Raw genomic sequence first — 19,733 nt, 5'->3', positions numbered from 1 at the left:
GCGGAAAGTTCTTCAGCTCACGACATTTTTTCCTTCTTCTCGATAACCTGAAATGGATCTACAGATCGATGATACAAAGGTTCAAAGCAATGCAGTGTAAAATAAAGCTCTAAACTAAGATCGGGAATGCAGGTCAAAAAGGCATTTAAATCGCTTTTCGCCCATGAAATGAAGAAAAATAATAGCAAGGTCGAAAGCGTTTGGCTCATGATCAACACTTGGAAGCCTGTCGATCTTGTCAAAAGTGCCCCAAAACGGATGTACGTTTCACGGTGGTTTGATTTGGAGCATGTTGTTGACAAGTTTTCACATAGACCTTTGAAGCATGCGTTGCAAACGGCTGGAACGCGACGATGCATATTCACGAGAGACTCGCAAAAGAAGTACAAGCAGATTTTGGTGTCAAAGAAAATCAAGGGAATTCATAAAGTGATTGGCATATCAAAATTGAGAAAGGATTACAGTTCGATTGCAAAGCGAAGAGAGCTCATGTCCGAATACGACGTATTCCTTGTCGACAAGCGCATTATCCATTTATTACCCGACGTCCTGGGAAAGGAAGTTTACAAAAAGCGAAAGTAAGGATCTGGGCAGACATATTATATTATTTGTTCCTCGACTCATTTCTACCCTAGAGAACCGATGCCATTCGACTTTAGCGCGGCAGATCTTCAAAAAGAGGTCCTAGCAGCTGCTCGCTCGACGTATATGCATTTCAACTACGGAACTTGCTAGTAAGCACAGCACTATGTTTGCATAGCTATTCTTTTTTCGAAACCTAACAATGCTTCAGTGCGCTCAAGATAGCAACGACAGCTCTGAATCATTTTCAAGCTTTTGAGAACTTTATTAACGCATTACCAGACATCGTCAAAGGTGTATATGGCGGCTCTGAAAATATACGGTCTCTGCAGGTCAAGACCGCAGAATCAGCGAGCTTGCCGCTGTACGATGCCAACCAAGACGGACAACAACAAGAAACAGCTAAAAACGATGAAGAAGAAGAGGAGGAAGAGGAGGATTGGAGTTGAAAACGATACGATTATGTAAAGCAAATACATCAAAAGCATTTATTCCAATTCTATTTCATCGCATTTTTAAAGCAAGCTGGATACCATGGTGTACACATGTATACACCCTTCTTTGCAGTATCATCTTAGATGTTTGCGCTGCTTCCTAATAGCACGGGTTCAGCTAGTGTCTGACTATCTTCATTAAAGTCTGGCTCTTCATCCGTTTGGTCATCTCCAGCGTACTCGAGCTTTCCAATCGTGAGTTGTGTAATTACAAGATTAATTTATTTGACACTCGATCAATAAATGATTACTGTATCAATTCTTTGTTGGGATATCAATGTAAGCCAGTCGATCTATTACTCGTTCTTGGATAAGAGATCACTAACAAGCCCAGCTTTGCGTCTGTTCAGCATGTCTTTTTCAGTTGTCACCATCTTTGCAACGTGCAAGGCTCCTTTCTCAACAATGGTGCGTGCTGCTGCCTTGACCTTCATCGCAGGTGTACTTTCCGAAATATTAGACTCTGAGGATGTAGATACATAGTCGCTGTCATTATCAGCAGAAACTGTTCCCTGCGCAAGCTCTATCACCCAATCGCCTACGGTCCTTGCAGCGTGATGTGCTTCTGGTAAAAATGCCATCATTTGCAGGAATGCATGGCTCATGCCTTCCAAGAACTTGACTCGAACAAAATCTTCGCAGGATTCCGTCTCCTCTTGGATATCTCGATTATGTTCATGCTTAGCTTGCCGGATACGTCCACCGAATATCACTGTGTCGTCAACAAATGGGTCTTTTTCGCCGCAGATCATGTATGTTTTCGGAAATTGCGCTAACAAGTGAGCAGGAGCGACGATTGGAGATAGCAGGTAATCTGATTCAAAGTCCGGGTATGCATGGGGACCAAGATATACTATTATTGTTGTGAACTTCTGTCAGCTTTTGCGTGAAATCTGTTCTTCATAAACACAATACTTACATATAGCCATTGCACGCATCTAGGTGAAGTTATTGAAAGGGCACCAATTGATTAAAAGTTGTAAGATTCGTTAGATATGTTTACTTCTTACCATTTCTGCAGTAATAATACGGTCATTGAAGAAGCTCATACGACTAGTCATTGCTAAACGGGATGATTCCCAGGCAGACTTGACCTTGTGATAGTGATGAACTCTTTCACGGATAGCCGGCTGTTCTTTATCAGAATCTGTTTTTTCAATAGGAGTCAATCCAAATGCTCGTTTCCAGGCAGATGTTTTATCGACGTCAGGAACGACGCTGAGCGGGCTCGCGTGGCTCAAGTGATCTTTTGATTCCAAAAGACTTTGCAGTGACTTTGAACGAATCATCGATGTCGTTGACTCTGACCGGATAAGTGACAATTGGGCAGGTGTCATCCAGCAGGTCATTTCGAAATCCAGTGCCGGATAGATCAGGATAAGACCTACAGGCAACGGTATAAAAATGTTCGCTAAAGCAGATACTTCCAATCTGCCGCTGTGGTCATCGCGGTTTAATTCATGCTTTTGGTTGGTCTTTACAAGCTCGTTGTGAGCTAGAATCTTGAGTGTCACCGCTGCTGTGAGGTTACCACCACTAACATCCAATCTCTTGTTAAATTCGTTGTCGATTGCACCCTGGAAAATGTACTTACGCAGAGTCACCAATGACAATGACTCTCAAGTCTTGATCACCAGAGAGACCGATGATCTGACCCTTACTCTGAACAAGTCGAACGTAGAAATCGAAACACTCTTCTACAGGCCATGGGTATGGATTCTCGGGAGCTTTCTTGTAGTTGACGCTCACGATTGGCAAACCGGTCTGATTTGCCCAAGCAGCCAATGCATCCTCGTGGCATGGAGGTGGCATCGAGACGAAACCGCCGCCAGGGAATTGCAGCAGGACCGTATTCTGCTGAGCAAAGGTATCGGGATGTGCCGCGTAAAACACAAAGACTTCAGTTGGTGGAAGGTCGCTGTGGTATAATGGCCTATCTACTGAAATCACCCGGCGAATAGTTAGAGGTGCTCGCAGAAGCTTGGAGACAAATGAAAGGAATGGATTGGCAGCCCCCTTTTCCCAGGATAAACGCATTTGGTCGACATTGATGGTCGCGCGTACGCGTCGAACTTTCTCGTCTGCAGCGTCAGCAAAGACCAGGTAATAAATGGAGAAGAGTATGGAGCATATGTGCCTCAGCCATGCGGGTTTCAATGGCATCGCAGTGAAGAACCCCGCATCAAGTGCTGTCAAGATCCATGTGGCACGATAGAAACTGCGCTTGTACTACATCGAAATGCACATGTGAGCCACCAAACGGAAGCATTCAACATAGTTCCTGCAGGAGATCCTACCAGTCTGGCAAGCGGCTCTGGTGCTACGAGCAACTCGGTTATTCATTTCGGAATATGCCTTATTTTTCACAGGATATTACCATTTAGGCCGATAAGCAGAAACAGATTCTGTGCTATATAATATGCTATCCAAGATCCTAGGGCGATTTTCCATGGTGCTCTGCCAGCTATTTAATTTACGGACGCGTTAATCAAAGTAATGTATCTGCTACCCGCATTTCATACTTGCCAAATGCATTGTTTATTCTCTGCAGGAAGCCTGGCAGCTGTCGTGTATTTCCCTTGGTTAATATCCAAATCCTGTGGAAGGATGTATCAACAAGGACTTTCAATGTTTACAGTCCATCCTGTATGAGCAACGAATTTACCCTGCCAAAAATGTAAGCACCACTTGCGTCCGCTTCCAGTTTGCAGACGGCCGTCCAACAAGATGGTCCAACATTGTTTGCTCGATGGAAAGTGGAAAGAGAGCGACATGAAAGATGCGGAGTAACATAAAACAAATGCCGCAGAGACTAAACAAATTGCACGTGAAAAAAGCAAGCGGTGATGCGGTCAGGAGCGCCTCTTGTCATTTGCCATGGTGCAGAAATCGTTGTACTTTATTTTGAGGAATGATTTGCGCTATAGATATGCTAACTAACAACCGCTACAGTTAATATTTATTAAGCATAAAAGAAGTAAAAAATGTCAATTAGCATCACAGTTTTGCATAATTCTTTCCATTCGATTACTTACCATGTGTCGCAGGAAGAATGTCCGCAGCATACATATTTCCTCTAATTCAGTCTCCTGGCTATAGAAATTGACACAGATATAATGTACTCAACAGCAAGCTGTATTGGATCAAACTGTTTTTGCTACGGTGATAGAGTAAGGAAAGCAAAAGACAGACAGCAAGAAGCAAGATGTCTTGACGGAGAAGAGGATGGCAGGGAGGCGGACATCAAGAGGACGGAAACAAAAAGGGACACGCAAGGAACGGAATGGGTCAGCTAGTTCGATTCAACGCTTTTGATACAATATGTATTCCAGGCTAGAGATCAAAGCAAGATATTACAATGTGTGAGTAGGATATACGTAAATCTGACTTCTTGTTTGCACTTCTTGTTCACCAGTCAAATTTAACGGATACACCGAAGCCGCCGAGAATGAAGAAACGATAGACGAAAGAGATGGGAGAAATAGAATTTTCATCGGACATCCTGTTATATTTCCAAATGACTGATATTTCACTCATGTACTGTATATTCGCACGCCTTATCGTCGTTTACAACCTGCAAGGAAAATAAATGCCATAATATGCAGTAAATATCGACCTTATCCAGATCCAAACGATCGAAAATCCATCGATCAATTTATATTCATAGTAGAAAATATAGCAAGCAACTGATATTGGCGACGGGTTCCATCGCTGCCTTTGCGATATTTCCACTCAAGTCTACGGCTCGGTCGATCTTCTGAAACAACGCATGCGTGTGCCACCTTTCTTTGCGCTCTTTTGACAAATCGTATATACGAATGTAATATACCATCTACGACAAGGAGCTGTGCGACAGATCTGAGATATCACCTGTCCACTAAGTCATCGGTGTTGGTTAATCCGTTCATAGTCCATCTTCCCGTACTACCTAACCTTCTCAGAATTTAAATAGTCGTAGTGCGAGATAGAGGTCCCTTGTTCATCTTTTTGAATACAAAAACACATCTCACACACTCGCTCTCTCTATGTCGTGCTGCTACTCTAAACCATTGTAACAACAAATTCTACACCATCACTAACCAAGAGAAGCCACAATGTTTAGGAATAGAGGCACTGTTGCTATACTAGCAAGAAGCTCCTGTAGCATCTTCCGCAAAAGTTCATTCAGAGCATCTGAATTTTCGTTCAACGTTATGTCATATTGATATAAACTTACAATAGATGATTAGCGATACAGATCATAAAGATCGAAAGAATCTTCTCTGATCAACCATATCAACCCGAGAGAGCATCACAATACTAGGAGACAACTATGTATATGATCTAGGATAAAATTCTTTGTACGATGTTGAATTATCCAGGCATGGACTATATCGTATTGGGCCATGGCATACGTTGGAAAGCAGATTCCTTGTTTGGAGGATTTTATGTGACGAATGAAGCACGCATGGCGGGCGATCGAGGATAGGCAGAGCAAAGGAAAATTTGCAATATCCATTAATCTTTTCCGTCTTCCGGCGAATCCAGATTTAATGCAATGAAGCTCAGATAGGTGCAGATATGCTTACAATGATGATGTTTCTAGGCTCTCCTTAAGAGTTTATATGCGCGGGTATATCCAGGTGTAGCATCAAATCTACGCTGCACCGGTAGCCCATTTCTTGATAGTCGTTGGGCAATCCATATATTTCAATACGGCTTCTGTTACTTGAGCCTGTTCCAGCATGAGTTTCGTCATGCGGTATTCTTTTGGACATTTTGCTACTTCTTCTGTTGGGCATACAATCTCGAGTGCTTGCAGATTTTCAAATGCCTGTAAAATTAAAGTTGAGAAATGCGTCTTGTTATCAATTTGTACTTGATAAGATACCTTGAGAGCAACAGGTCTCTTGTATAGCTTCATGCCAAACCCGCTTCCTTGCACTTGAGCTTGCTTCATAAAGTCTTTATATTCATCATAAACCATCTCAAAGTTGAATGTTGTAATATCTTTTTCCAACAGCTTCTTCATTGCGACAATAAGGATAATCTCCAGAATGGAAACACCTGAAAAATGTCCTACTTAATATGGGAGCAAACTTCGTTTCAATATTTACTGTACCTTTCAGAATTTCAGTTTTGGAGTCTGCTCGCTGTATAACGTCTGCAGCGCTTAAACTGGCTGCAGTAAGAAAAGGATTTTTGCTATCTAACTTGGATACAGGCTCAAACTATATAAGGACTACGTCAGAATACAAGCATGTAAAATTATGGAAAGATTACATGGATACTTACACATAATTTGTAAAACATCCGAATGTTTCTTGTGAGGTCAAAGATTCGTCGAACAATTGCTGTAACGTTTCCGTCCTGGAATAAATTCTATTTAAAGGTGTCAGATTTCTTCCTTTGTCTATGCTACGAACATCGGCTACCTCGATGGAAGAATTAAACTTTTCAACAAATCGGCTGTACGCTGCACTGTCACCCAATTGCAGAGATAGGCGCAGTGAATCCTTTGCCAGCTCTAGAAAGTCTCCAAACTTTGCTGGAGGAAAGTGATAAATCTGTCGATGTGAAAATCTGGATTTGACACGCTTTTCAAGCAAAAGTAGTACATCCTATCGGATCCGTTAATATTCTCGCATCCTCGTCTGCCTTTCTTGTAAATTTGCAAAGTACCAAGCGACATGTTAGGCCTATTACGGACATGGGACTCTGTGCGCTTTGGGCTGCATCGAACAGATTGTAGAGCAACGCTTGTTTCGGTTGCTGTGCAAACAGATCAAATTCCTCCAAGATGAAGATAATAGGCAATGTGGACTTATCGCCTGATTTCAGCAGTGAAAGCATATATTCGAATGAATCGGCAAACGAAGACTAACAACGTTCGGATGTTGAGTTCCTTGGTGCTCGACTTACGCTCCCCCAGCAACTTACAAAGGTGCGCCCTTTCAAGCTCTGCTCCACCTGTTGCTGCTTTGCAAACAATTGCTTTGCGATCTCGGCTAAAGCCAACCGATCGCTTGTTTCCGTTTGTCCGTTGAGTCGAACGACATAGAAGCCGCTTTCCGCGTCATTGTTATACTCCTTCTCCAGATCTTGCAGTACATTGCGAACAAGTGCTGTCTTGCCGGTCCCTCGATTACCGATTATCAAACATGAATTACTTTCTCCCATTTTGATAGTCTGTTGGAGCAACGATTTAAGTTTATCTCGCTGGCTGTCTAGTCCATGAAGGCGACGTGGTATGCTCTTTTCAGACAGGCGCTCAAGTACCCGAGATCGTGCAAGCGCGACGTGCGCATCCACAGTGTCGTTCTCCTTTGAACTGTCATCGGCGAACGGATCGTCAAGCCTTACAGAGAGTGTGTCACTTTTGTAACGTTTTGGAGACTGTTCTGTTTCGCCGAGTGTAGGCGATCGCTTGTTTTTCGTCATGTCAAGAGGAGAAACAATAGCAAGAAAAAAAAAGATTTCTTTCCAAAGCGTCGTTTCTTTTAGCACTATCCTCCAAACTCGACTCTGTTGAAATTGTTTACAAAGATACACATTATTTATTATCCTTGAAAATGGGGAATCATGTTTAGCATGCGTGTTCTGTGTAAGTCGTATTTTGGACTATTAAGTGTATCAATACGAAATGACGATAAAGTGAATAGGACTGACTAATAAGTCATTGCTGCCGCTGTTCTGCTTCTTCACGTTGTTTCTTGAGTCGTTCCAATCGTTCTCTGTTTCTCTTTAGCAAAATACGATTGACATTGCTTTTCTCAATATCAGCCATCTCATGCCAGTTATTGATTCGGCTCAATGTTCCATCCTCGTTGACAACTGTTATAGAAGAATAGTTCGTTATCCATATCCGAGAACAGTGAATATTTCTTTGCATTGTACTCACCAACAGGACCAAGTTCTTTCAATTTGTAAGTGTCGTTTAAACCGACTTGTTGGACGGTCTCTTCGGCGGTTGCAGGAAGCGCAAGCAAAGGCGGTTTGTTCTCGCCATTTTCGCCATTGCCGTTACCGTTGTTGGCTGTTGACATGCTTGACTTGGGTATTGTAATTGTACGCGTTTTTGGGCACAAGCGCGTAGAACGTGAAAGAAATCGTAAAGAGAGCATTCTGACTTTCCTGTAACAACAACCGAAAGTTCGAGTATCTTGATCTGGTCCCGACAAAAGCGCACAGATCCATACACTTGCTTCAATGTCGGCGTTTCTTGCATTTTCCACAGACACTTGTAGTGCTTTCAAGGTCAACTCGGCCATATGCTTCTTTGTCTTAGTATCTCACATGGTACGATCGACTAGTACCGTGATCTTGTCAATTGATGAAAGTTTAAACTTCTCCGGAGGGAATAGAATGCGTTATACAGTATAGTACATTCCCAAGTATTTGGAACTATGCTCTGGTACTTAAGAATCTGCAGTTTAGGCTGAAAGGATATATTGCCTTATGTAAGGCTTTTATATGGTTAAGAAATAAATGCAGAGTCCATTGCATCTAAATCGAGTGTGCTAAGTAGTTTACATTTATACGAGTATCGTTAGCAGTAACCGATATTGGCAGTTCAAGAAGGCGTCTCCAGACTTTCGCCTGCAGTAATTAAGGAAATACCAAAAGCATTATGCATGTCCGAAAGGAAGGAGAAAAAAGGAAAGTATTTAAGCCTCCAGCCAGGATCCATAGAAATGCAGTTCGACATTTGGATGGTCTGGGCGCTCTTATCAAACAATGGGTGTAACGCTACACATCAGGGGTGGGGGCGTAAGAAGACGTTGCCAGGTATGCGTTTAGCGCCAAACCACAGCTATTGGGAGCAATGCGGTGACTACCATTGGTCACAGAAAGCTTCCTTTTGGAGTTACATTTTCTCGATCCTATGGGAGAAAATGTAAAACGGCGTATTTAGGTGAGAAAAGGACTGTCAGCACAATTCAAGATGTTTCCCCATGCAGGTTTCTATGTTTTTGAGGATCCATTTGTGCAACCAGTAGCCGTGCAACAGTTTGTCCAAAGGTCTTCTTTCATCTCCCATGAACGTTGTGTTTTGGGTACCAGAGCAAATGTTCGTGGTCTCCCGTTTTTCGGACTCCACATGACGTTGAGACAGCCGTTTGAACAACATTCTTTCTGGTTGGACCCTAACCCATAGAGCAAGTCAACAGTTTCCGTTGACCAAGCGCAGTTACACAGATTTGTACTATGTGCTCACATCTGTGGAAGGCTCACAGCCACGGATACGTAAGAACAGGAACAGGAACAAGAACAAGGAACGATCCTATTTCGGCTTTGACGGTTGAAGATAGTCTTCAGCAGAAGGGAAGATCCATCAGGAGCACCCTTCTTTTAGAAAAGCAATAGGGCATACGTTGTATCAATGTATTTAGATGCAAAAAGCTCACAATGAAGATTGCACAAGCACTGTGGGAATGGCAGCTGCCGCGTGTTCCGCCAATCCATGTAGCTTTTAAGCTACAAATGTGGCAGATCACCTTGCTCGAAATCCTCTTTCGCTCTTTTTTGTTTATTTGTTTTCACTCTTTTCTTTGTGTACATCTTACATCGATCTTTATATTCATCATAGTCGTCAAGGCACACTCATGACACTGCAGCGGGTCTGCACCACCGTCCGGCTCTTGTCTGTGGCTTTAATACCATTATCAACGCTTTTCATTCAGCCCACTGCTGCGCAAAGTACAATTGCACAGTGTACTTCATACCCTGGCGGTATCTGCTCTGTATGGCGCTACATATCTTTGCCGTCGCTATGTAATGTGCTGAATCTGTAAATTTTGCTTTACACAGGGTTACGTTGATTATCCAGTCTATCTGCCAGCAAATACGACATTTGAGCAAATCGAGCAGCAACTGTTGTTCCTAAACAACGTGACAAGTTTAGTTGGAGACATCTATTATGCCTGCGCTGAGGAATACTATCGATATATTTGCCCATTCTATTATGCAAAATGTAGCCAGAATAATGCTAATACAAGTATGTACTGTGTGGTGCTGATGTAGCTCAATGACTTGAAGAACGACCGGCTAACAGCTAGAATTCTATCTCAAGTCTCCATACTCATGGGCTGTGAATCTTCATGTCAGTCGGCAAATAAGGCATGCAGTGCCATATTCAGCATGCTTGGACAGCCATCGATGTCTCCAGATTGCAGTGCAAAATCGCCTATCTCCAACCAATCCCTCCAGCCTGACGCTTCTTGCAACGAGGTCGCGCCTAAGAATGCCACCAGGGCAGCTTCTTGGATCAACCTGCTGGCAGTAACTCCAGGAACAGTGTTCTCAGAATGCCCTGCACCGTTTGTCAAGGATCCGTTAGCAAAAGCAGGTACACCCGAAACCATCGATGCTGAGCAATGCCTGCATGGTTGCTGTACTCCATGCCCTACACAGGATTATGTAAGGAGACAATAACAGCATTTAAAATATATGCACGCATAGATATCTGACGGCCCTATTCTCTTAGTTCTTCCCTGAAGGATGGACAGAACAGGGCTTTCTGGCCACTGACATTATCCGATCTGTATCTGCCATATTTTCATTTTTGATGTTTGTGAGCTACCTGGTGTTATCCGACAAACGCAGGTATGTAATTTGCCGCCGCACAATGCTCACGTTCTGATTAATTTCGACTAACTTGTTTACATTTGATTCAAAGGCATCCTTCCATTCTGGTCCTGAATGTAGCTTTGAGTGTCTTTCTATTCAGCGTGCCTGCATTTTTTGCGCTTGGGGATCCAAAGCGTATACAATGCGCCAGTGATGGTATCCGTGCAGCAGACCAGGACAATAACCTAGTATGCGCTGCTCAAGGTAATAGATCAAATACCCCATCGTTAGTGCGCATGTCTAACCAAATCTATCAACCTAAATATAGGAGCCATTTTGATATTCGCATCATTTGCCAGTGTTATGTGGTGCACTACCCTGATCGTCAATCTGCACCTTCTTACAGTATGGAACAGTCATTTTTTGAACGACAAGTACATTGTTATCAATGTAATTGGATGGGGTGTACCCGCTTCAATTATGAGTATCGCTCTTGGACTTCATGCAGTGAAATTCGAATTTGCCCATTTATGTCTTGTCTCTTTGGAGCGTATCTTTGAAATCTTCTTTTACCCGATGGCAGCAATTGTATGTCCAGCGTTTTTGATTCACGTAGCCACATTTTGTTTTATCGCAAAGGTAGGCTCAAACGATCATTAATCATTTCCAAAATGCTCGGCGGTCGATGACGATAACGAATACTAGGTTGCCTTGCGGTCCGGCCTCGGTTCAGAAATGTCCCAATCGCTATCACAAACACAATCCACTGCCAATACATTCTCTTCTCGACAAATAGCTAGAATGAAGAGGCAGCAAATCCTTCAAGCCTTCAAAATCCAATGGAGAGCTGTGCTGCTCGCAACAGTGATGACTTTTACAGTTCTATTTTACATGGTAAACATGCTACTGGATGCTCTCTCGTTCATTTGATTAATGTAAACTTTTAATTAGATATTCTATTTCACGCAAGTCAATAGGATCAATGAATTACAACAAAATGTCAAAGTCACTGTAGCTTGGCTCGAGTGTATGATGACGCCCTCAAACGATCAGAATAGTTGCGTCTCCGTTATTAGTGGACATTTGCCTCCGTTCTCGTTGATGATGGTGGCGGAAACGTTGGTCAGTCTCATTGGTACTTCCTTGTTCTTTAACTTTGCAAAACGGTCAATGCTACGAGAATGGTATGATTGGATCTATCGCGTACGTGTATCTGCTGGACTACGTGGACGAGTAGAAAAAGATGGAGACCAGTTTTTTGCTATCTGAATGATTGTACCTCTTTTTTGATTTCTTCAGAAAAGTCTCTATGTATAGTTGTAAATTAGTAGTTGTTTAAAATATTTCCAATTGTCATCTTATTCCATGTCTATAAAGACTTCAGGCAGCAAATAATAAAATCTACTCAAAAAAAGAAGAAAAAAAAAAGCAGAAAACGATCGATTGATGCCAGCAAAACACTTAGGTTATTTATTGACAGCGTGGCTGAAAGAAAACGTTTACTCTTCGTCTTCCTCTTCACCGTCGCCACCTTCGGCAGCCTTAGCTCTCTTTCTCTTGACACGACCAGGGCGGCCACCACCGTAGGGAGAGGACAAGGCAAAGTCAATGTGCTTTTGAGAGTCCTGTTGAGAGAATATAAGGAGTTAGATACATATTATATTATGAATTGCTACTCTCGATTCCATTAAACGTACCAAGCGGACGATGAAGGAAGGAACGTTGACGATCTGCTTGCCGACGCGGATGTGGCGCTGACGGATCAAGACACGAGCGTGGTGAATGGACTTGGCAAGACCCAACTTGAAGACCTGAGTCTGGAGACGACGTTCCAAGAAGTCCTCAATCTTGAGACCCAAGACGTAATCGAGCTTCATGCGGGTTTCGTCCAAGACACCAATGCGGACAAGACGGCGGATAAGGGCGTTACCCTCGAAAAGACGACGAGGGTCCTTTTCGTCGAGAGTGAGCAACTCACGGGCAGCACGACGAATCTTGGACAAGGTGAGGCCGACACGCCAGACCTCCTTCTTGTTCTTGAGACCGTATTCACCGACCAACTTCAATTCTTGGTCGAGACGGGCAGACTCATAGGGACGCTTGGGAACCTTGTAGGTTTTGCTGTAAGTACGTGATGCACCCGTCATTTTCAGGGAAGAGAAAGAACCAAGCCGTTCCCAAGCACACCGAAATTTTCTTGCTCAGAGGCTTGGACAAAGGGGAAAAAAATCTGAAGCTTTGCGACTCCGTCACTTGAATGGCGAGCCATTTCGTATTCCTCTTGCCAAGGAGAAGGATATTGGCTGAAGATACCTTCATCTCATTTTCATGTATTATATAAGCTAAATCATGGTTAGCGCATTGCACTGTACATTTTACTATTGATATCTTATAATTCAAAGTTACACCGTCCACTAGGACATCGTGACAATGGTGTCAAACAATAGATATTACAGGCGAGAATCAAACCTACTACGTGGTGAAGCTGAACGTCGTCTAGTTGCCGAGACTAAATAATTCCGATGAAGAACAGATCATTGTTATCACTATAATAGTTTAGCGTTTCCTAGAGCGTATAGATGCAAAATACTTTGATCGGCACATCTTGGCGGTGCGGCCTGTTCCCAACTCTTGAGCAATGTTTTCCCAGGATGTTACTCGACTGCACTGATCCATCTGCTTTTGTACCAGCTCGATAAGTTGTAACTTTTCGTCGAGTGACCATTTGCCTTTTTTCACATTCGGATCCAAGCTTTCATGCCATCGTTCCCAGCATTGCCGTGGCGTACGACCAGGTACTAGAGAGCTAACTTTGGCCCAGTCGTCACCGTATTTTTCGACTGCAAATTTCAATGCCTTGTCTTCTTCTTCCGTCCAAGAGCCTTGCTTTCGACGAACCTTTATCCAATATCTCATGCACTGCGCAGGGGTTCTGTGCGGCAGATAAGTATTCGCTATTGCGACCCAGTTGTGTCCAAACATATCCACTCCTTGAGCAACTAATTCTTGCTCTTCTTTGCTAAATCGCGTGCCAAATTCTTTGCCGTTTTTATATGCCATGAGAAGCTGCCATCTTTGTAAACATTGCGTAGCTGTGCGTTCTGGAAATTCTGCTGCAATAGATTGCCATCGAGCGCCATGTTTTTCTACCAATTCACATAGCTTGGCGTTTTCTTCTTTAGACCAGTAGCCAGATTTACGTTTTTCCTGCAGCACTCGCTGAAATTCCTCACGGCACTGAGCTACAGACCGTCCAAGCTCGTTGGCTATATCGTCCCAAACGCTAGCTGTTGGATGACCGCCGTGGTCTTGGATACGTTGTAGTAATTTGTCAAGCTCTTCTGGTCTCCAGGCACCTGGCTGTGATCTGATAAACGTGAGGGCGCCTGCTTTGTTCAACTTGGCTCTGGGCCCCTCTTCCAGCCAGTTATTCATGAGAAAAGCCATGCGTATCTTCCAATTTCGCTTTGTTTCATCAGGCTTCATACTTATTTCTTCGTCTCCGTACAATATCTGTAATTCTCGGAGATCTCTGTAGAATTTCTGGCTACACGTCCTTCCGTCCCTCCCGGGCAAACCTTTACTGACTTGCACCCAGTTGCATTCAAAGGCCAACGCTCGACTCCAAAACAACCTAGTTTCTTCCGAGCTCCACGGTGTAGGTTCAACGAGTGCATTTGGATCGACTTTTCGAGACCACATATCTTGACATTGCCACGGCGAGCGACCCGGTAGACCTTCTGCTACTTTTTTCCAATCCTTTCCGTACATCAACGCTCTGCGCAGTAGAAGTGCCTTCTCCGTCTCGCTCCATGGAGCGTGCTTCAATGCTGGATCGAGTACTTGTACGTAGCGTCGTCGAACAATAGGACCATATCGCCACGGCAGATATTTCTGAGCAATTCTAGTCCATTGGTTTCCAAACTCTTCATATCCTTTCAGAACCAATTGATCTTCTTCAGGCGTCCAGCCGTATCGTTCTTGCGCGTTGTCTTTCCTTTGCCATCTGCGCGCTTCTTCGAGTCGCCAAGCATTGGCGAGTTTTCTTTGAGCTCGATGCGGTAAGTATTTCTCTCGTACCAATCGCCAGTTGCCCTTTCCAAATTCTTCCACGCCTTTTGCCAATAAATCAAGCTCGTATTTTGAAAGCGGTCCTGGTTCCAGTTGAGGATCCAGCACGTTGTCCCAGCGTTGCATGCATTGATGAGGTGTTCTATGTGGAAGCAAATGTCTGGATATTTCTGACCACTTTCGTCCATTGTGTCTGACATAGTTGATCAAGAGATCTTCCTCCCACTTTTCCCAAGGTGCTGTCGAAATCGCTGTCTTGGGCACTGTCTGGCTGCTATCCAGACTTCTGGTTCTAGTCGCGAAAAGACGCGTGCCGTGAGCATTTACAGATGATCGGCCTGATGTCGGCCGCGTAAAATGGAGTAGAGGTCGGCAAGCAGAGCAAATTCTGCTGCTGAAGGAACGGTAAAAGAGCATGATATTGTGAATTTTCAGAACACGCGCAAAGGCAAAATGTTGTCGTTACAAACTGCAAGGATTATTGTCGTTCTAAGATAGTCTATTCCTCTTTTTTTTTTCAGTTGCCCACAAAGAACAGATCCTCGGCTAAGACTTGTACACTGCGTTTAGCAAAAACATTCGGCTCATTATCAAAAGACCATCTTCTACAGGCTGATCTCCGAGTCTCATTGCAATCCAGTACTTTAGAGCAGTTGAGAGATGTTCCTTGGAAGCACCCAAAGAACGCCTTTAAACATCATTCTATTAATCTGTTGCTGTGTGGAATAAAAGATAACTTGATGTCTACTTACATGCCACGCTCTTCCACGGCTTGTTGGAGTTCTTTAACATCCAGTTTGTCCACACCTTCCTTGTCAAGTAACTAAGAAGAGAAATGCTAAGTAAAAGAGGAGACGAAAAAGTGATATGCATTATATCATACCTTGTCGTCTTCTAAAAGGTAGTTCATATGTTTTTGTAATCTATTCTCTAGCATTGACTTGGTACCCCAGGATTGCAGTCCTAAGAATCTAAAGAATATTTTTTTTTCTACGTCAACTTGTGCTTCGAGTTCCTGACATAGATCGGTGATAACTTACTTGCAAAAAGCCGAAAGGTGGTCCTTCTTGATATGAGTCAGCTGAAAATCAGCGTTGTATGTCTTGGCAACCTTTGCAAAGGTATGTGGGGACAAAAAGTCATCCACAGATATCTGATTTTCTTTATGATCAGTATAGGATGGGAATGCTTTTGGAAAGTTAACATACACCAGGAATACGTTGCGAAGAGAGCAACACGTTCTGTGACATTGTTTGACGGACTTTATCTAATTTCTCTCTTTGCTTGATCTGCGTACCAGCTTAATAATTTTCGTTATTTCTCGGTTGTATGTCGTTCTTACCACTTGACTCTCAGTAACACAAGTGCTGGGGATAATTCCAGGCACGAAAATAACGAACAGGGGGATCTAATTTACTGTTAAGCTGACCTTAATCACGACAGATATTCTTTCCAAGATCACTCACAGATTCTGGAAGGATGAGGAAAATGAAGCCGAAAGGAATAAGCTTGATCATATCCTTTTTGGATCGATGGACCTGGCAAAGCAAATGAGTACGGTTTCGATATGATCATTCAAATTTTCTTACACACCAATTGATACTCTGATCTAGTCAAGTTATATCCATCTTGTTGAACCTTTACCTGCAAAGCCTTTGCCAACTTCTGGTTGCTCCAGAGCTGTTTCAATCCATTTTTGTAAAATGTCACCATTTCCTTGGATTTTTGGATCAATTTCCCAATACGAGAACTCGGTTTCTTATTTCCTGTGTTCCCGGAACTCTCATTCGTTGTCATCTCCGTTTGCTTCTGATGGTGTTGCGAAGTTGCTGACAACCGAGAAACGCTTGTTCCTAGGTATCTACAAGCGTTTTAGATTATTTATCCATAATATAATTCTGCAACGGTGCGTACCTGAACTGATTGTTGAAAATGGCAGGATTAGCGTTCCTTGATTCAGCGATCAAGTATGATCGCGGGATCACAGATGCCGGTGACACTCGAGAGGCCCGAAAAGAAGCACTGCAGGGGCGTTGTGAGTCGTCTACAACCTGAATGGAACCATGTCTAACGGTTTACCTGAGGCCAACTCGTCCTGCTCGGAGAATGACAATACGAGAAGCCATGACAGTTTCGTACGGAGTTGTCTGGAAAAGTTAAAAGGATTTCGGCAGGTCCCGGATTGCAGGATTTAAAATATGTGTCATAATGGAATGAAAATCGTGCTTTTTGAGCACAGAAATAGTACCTTCATTGTGGTCGATGCTTTGCCAAAACAGAAGAAAGAAAGTTTTATTCATGTACATTGCAATCTGCTTACAGCAGAGTTTCGTAAGGGACGGCGTGAATCTCCTGCGGTTCATTGTCCTTAAAAGAGACAGTGTGGGCTTCACGGGGTTGAGCAGGAATACGCTTAAGGAAAACCTTCTCTGTAAACATAGAATTCATTGTGTGAGATAGACGACACTATGTACTCTATACACATCGATGTTGATACATTACCACCCTTCTCCTTTGCAGCTCTCTTCTTGGCGGCGTTCTCCTTGACGCGATCCAAAAATTCCTGACGGCACTTGGAGTGCTTGATGTGTTCAATGCGGACGTTGACACGCTTCTCAAGATAGCGACCACCAACGCGCTTGTACACGATGACACCGACGGCGGAGGGGGTGACGTTGTAAACGACACCAGTGCGACTAGGGTGTTCCTCATTTAGTTTCGAAAATCAATGCGATATCCGTAAAGTTGATAGATGCATACCCGTGGTAGAACTTGTGGGGCATGCCCTTCTGGACAGCACCGTTGGCCTTAATATCGACAATGTCGCCAACTTTGTAGGTCTTCAAGTAGGTCGACAAGGGAATAGCACCATGCTCGCGGAACTTGCGAGCGAACATGTGGCGAGTGCGTGCGCGAACTTTACAGTGTTATTATAAATATCGTTGTCTACTACTATACCATGTTTTTGCAATAGGTTTGTCTATGAGTACTTACGACCGAAGGAGTGAGGCATCCTATGCAAACACAAGATCACAATGTCAATTACAGTGTACTCGTTCAGCTTCAAATGACAGCTTCGGTCACTCAGCCCCTTTATTCTTTACACAGCCTAATTCTCGCACATATTCTCATTCGCCACCAGTTTACCAACGTACCTGTCAAGTTTTTAATAAGGCGATGCAGAAAACAGAGGGAGCACTTTCAAATTCAACACAAAAATATGATGTTCTGTTTACACCGCCGTCAGTGGCTGACAGCGGAAACCGCCCAATGTAAATTTTTTCACTTACAGTCATATCCTTTTCCCCAAGGTCGCAGGCATAACCACTCTGACTCCACCAGTATTGAATTTTGGAGCGAGCCGGCATCTCATGTCTTAGGCATTGTGTCTGAAGCGTGGTAGAGGCTTATTATCGATAGAAACTGCTCTGGATATGCCCTTAGGGTAATATTTGAAGCACCGGCAGGCACAGTATTGCCAAAATTAATTAATATCGTATGCCTAAAGATCAAAGGTCACAAATTTAAATGGTTTTGACGTTTTATGGGTCATATATGTATAATTCGCTGCGTTTCAGCCTTTTCAGTTTGTCTCTCTTTTAGCACATTAATAGTTCAAAATAAGCACACGACTTTTTTTTTTACGAAGATGGACATCGATATTGTCGATGAGCATGGGAGCAGTTCTGGTCTGTAGTCAAGAGCAGAATAATAAAGTGCAAAGGGCTTCTGGGAAAAGAGATACTAATGGCCAGAATTAGTGCGGCATGCGACAGCTTTATTCTAAGTGATTCTCAAGGTTTTGTTTCTCAATCCGTTAAATGCTTTGATAAGTGCCGCGATAGAGAAAGACTGCGAAGTCTCAATATCTAAGGTTCCTCAAAAGCCAATAATATCTGCAAGTTCCGCTATAGCTTTTCCCTTCTCGATTTGTCGTCATTGCTTTACTAAGCTTTGCGAGTTTTGATTTTTAAAAGTACGGCATTGATCAAAATGCGTAAAGTCGACCTGGAGTAGTTTGTTGGGGGACGTACTTAAGCGCCACAGTGGCAGCCTCTTTCTGATAGTTGAACCGTATACCTATTCCCTAATAGACACACTCAATGGAAATGTAGGATACTTCCTCGTAGTTTGCATGGATATTTTACCGTTGACGCTGTTAACGCAAATGCTTTGTGTCTTATTCTTTGTCTCCATTTTGCGTCAGTGGTTAGGGCACGTTCATGCATCGGCAGTATGATCATCTTTGCATAAATAGAGACTTGCAGTCTTCAAGAAACACGTTTCATAAAAAGACCTATGTCCGAGTAAAGTATAATGGCTCCAACGTTCTGTCTTTACAGTGCTAGGACGATTGGTTCACGGTCACTGAGAATGGGCTATGTTCCTGAATTAAATCGAGATGAACTCATTGCTGCGACATTTATGTAGCCAAAGGCATGTTAGACTCTGTGTCGCTACACTTTTGAAGCCAAAGGGTTGTTGGACTCGGTATCGCGATAGTTTTGTTGCTTAGACGCTATTGTTTCCTGGGTGCCTGCATTGCCATAATCAGGTAGGTTGAATGCAATTGAGCTTATTCGTTGCTCTGAACAACTTGGCTCACGACTAGAAATCCGCTCGACTTGAATCCCAGTTGACAACCGAGAGGGTGAAAAAACGTCCATACCCCTCCTCATCAGATGAAGATATCAGCTCTGATTCACTGGTACCGGCGAAGACCGCTCTTTATGAAAAAGGTGGAGAGCGATTGAGCCGCCTTGATAAATCAGCCTGAAATTCAGGCGACGAGGTGCCGTCTTCGCCACACAAACCACCAATATCTTCATCCTCCCAGGCTCTATCTTATGCCGTTGTTATGATATCCCCATAATACCAGATCAGAGTCGTATATCATGCAGTCGATCGAACGGCCACCTATCCTCCCATATCAAATCCCTACTCATTATAAGATACCTGGAGATACCTCCACATCAAGAAATTGATCAGTTAATAGTATATACATTTAATGGATATCTTGTATGTAGGAATTATATA

General features: G+C 43.3%; 9 protein-coding genes across 9 annotated transcripts; 2 read left to right on the top strand and 7 right to left on the bottom strand.

The window, feature by feature from the left end:
- Positions 1–52: 52 nt before the first annotated feature.
- Positions 53–1,031, top strand: VTP01DRAFT_7323 (uncharacterized protein; the record flags this gene model as incomplete). The annotated part of the gene is made up of 5 exons (XM_069386323.1): positions 53–79; positions 133–260; positions 315–578; positions 636–734; positions 794–1,031. The coding sequence occupies 5 exons, from the start codon at positions 53–55 to the stop codon at positions 1,029–1,031; spliced, it is 756 nt and encodes a 251-aa protein (XP_069241789.1).
- A 341-nt stretch (positions 1,032–1,372) lies between these two features.
- Positions 1,373–3,815, bottom strand: VTP01DRAFT_7322 (uncharacterized protein; the record flags this gene model as incomplete). The annotated part of the gene is made up of 8 exons (XM_069386322.1): positions 1,373–1,929; positions 1,996–2,014; positions 2,087–2,612; positions 2,671–3,305; positions 3,374–3,396; positions 3,454–3,540; positions 3,603–3,673; positions 3,742–3,815. The coding sequence occupies 8 exons, from the start codon at positions 3,813–3,815 to the stop codon at positions 1,373–1,375; spliced, it is 1,992 nt and encodes a 663-aa protein (XP_069241788.1).
- Positions 3,816–5,712: 1,897 nt separating this feature from the next.
- On the bottom strand, positions 5,713–7,496 carry VTP01DRAFT_7321 (uncharacterized protein; the record flags this gene model as incomplete). The annotated part of the gene is made up of 7 exons (XM_069386321.1): positions 5,713–5,889; positions 5,947–6,122; positions 6,178–6,286; positions 6,351–6,437; positions 6,491–6,676; positions 6,738–6,935; positions 6,996–7,496. 7 exons carry the CDS (start codon positions 7,494–7,496, stop codon positions 5,713–5,715), a joined length of 1,434 nt encoding a protein of 477 aa, XP_069241787.1.
- A 235-nt stretch (positions 7,497–7,731) lies between these two features.
- Positions 7,732–8,101, bottom strand: VTP01DRAFT_7320 (uncharacterized protein; the record flags this gene model as incomplete). The annotated part of the gene is made up of 2 exons (XM_069386320.1): positions 7,732–7,889; positions 7,957–8,101. The coding sequence occupies 2 exons, from the start codon at positions 8,099–8,101 to the stop codon at positions 7,732–7,734; spliced, it is 303 nt and encodes a 100-aa protein (XP_069241786.1).
- A 1,560-nt stretch (positions 8,102–9,661) lies between these two features.
- On the top strand, positions 9,662–11,894 carry VTP01DRAFT_7319 (uncharacterized protein; the record flags this gene model as incomplete). Its single annotated transcript, XM_069386318.1, has 8 exons — positions 9,662–9,799; positions 9,867–10,053; positions 10,129–10,475; positions 10,543–10,661; positions 10,735–10,889; positions 10,954–11,264; positions 11,331–11,519; positions 11,577–11,894. The coding sequence occupies 8 exons, from the start codon at positions 9,662–9,664 to the stop codon at positions 11,892–11,894; spliced, it is 1,764 nt and encodes a 587-aa protein (XP_069241785.1).
- A 230-nt stretch (positions 11,895–12,124) lies between these two features.
- On the bottom strand, positions 12,125–12,772 carry VTP01DRAFT_7318 (40S ribosomal protein uS4; the record flags this gene model as incomplete). The annotated part of the gene is made up of 2 exons (XM_069386317.1): positions 12,125–12,250; positions 12,323–12,772. The coding sequence occupies 2 exons, from the start codon at positions 12,770–12,772 to the stop codon at positions 12,125–12,127; spliced, it is 576 nt and encodes a 191-aa protein (XP_069241784.1).
- Positions 12,773–13,181: 409 nt separating this feature from the next.
- On the bottom strand, positions 13,182–15,113 carry VTP01DRAFT_7317 (uncharacterized protein; the record flags this gene model as incomplete). The annotated part of the gene is made up of 1 exon (XM_069386316.1): positions 13,182–15,113. One exon carries the CDS (start codon positions 15,111–15,113, stop codon positions 13,182–13,184), a length of 1,932 nt encoding a protein of 643 aa, XP_069241783.1.
- Positions 15,114–15,242: 129 nt separating this feature from the next.
- VTP01DRAFT_7316 (uncharacterized protein) lies at positions 15,243–16,822 on the bottom strand (the record flags this gene model as incomplete). The annotated part of the gene is made up of 10 exons (XM_069386315.1): positions 15,243–15,384; positions 15,449–15,519; positions 15,580–15,667; positions 15,737–15,849; positions 15,905–15,985; positions 16,039–16,104; positions 16,163–16,234; positions 16,290–16,557; positions 16,611–16,718; positions 16,776–16,822. 10 exons carry the CDS (start codon positions 16,820–16,822, stop codon positions 15,243–15,245), a joined length of 1,056 nt encoding a protein of 351 aa, XP_069241782.1.
- A 190-nt stretch (positions 16,823–17,012) lies between these two features.
- Positions 17,013–17,709, bottom strand: VTP01DRAFT_7315 (60S ribosomal protein eL21; the record flags this gene model as incomplete). The annotated part of the gene is made up of 4 exons (XM_069386314.1): positions 17,013–17,125; positions 17,199–17,392; positions 17,457–17,613; positions 17,691–17,709. 4 exons carry the CDS (start codon positions 17,707–17,709, stop codon positions 17,013–17,015), a joined length of 483 nt encoding a protein of 160 aa, XP_069241781.1.
- Between the last annotated feature and the right edge of the window lie 2,024 nt (positions 17,710–19,733).

The sequence above is a fragment of the Rhizomucor pusillus genome (assembly GCF_041956525.1).
Source record: "Rhizomucor pusillus strain CBS 183.67 unplaced genomic scaffold VTP01scaffold_4, whole genome shotgun sequence".
Lineage (NCBI taxonomy): Eukaryota > Fungi > Mucoromycota > Mucoromycetes > Mucorales > Lichtheimiaceae > Rhizomucor > Rhizomucor pusillus.
Note: the sequence above shows the minus strand (reverse complement) of the source record. Positions and strands in the feature narration are given on the sequence as shown.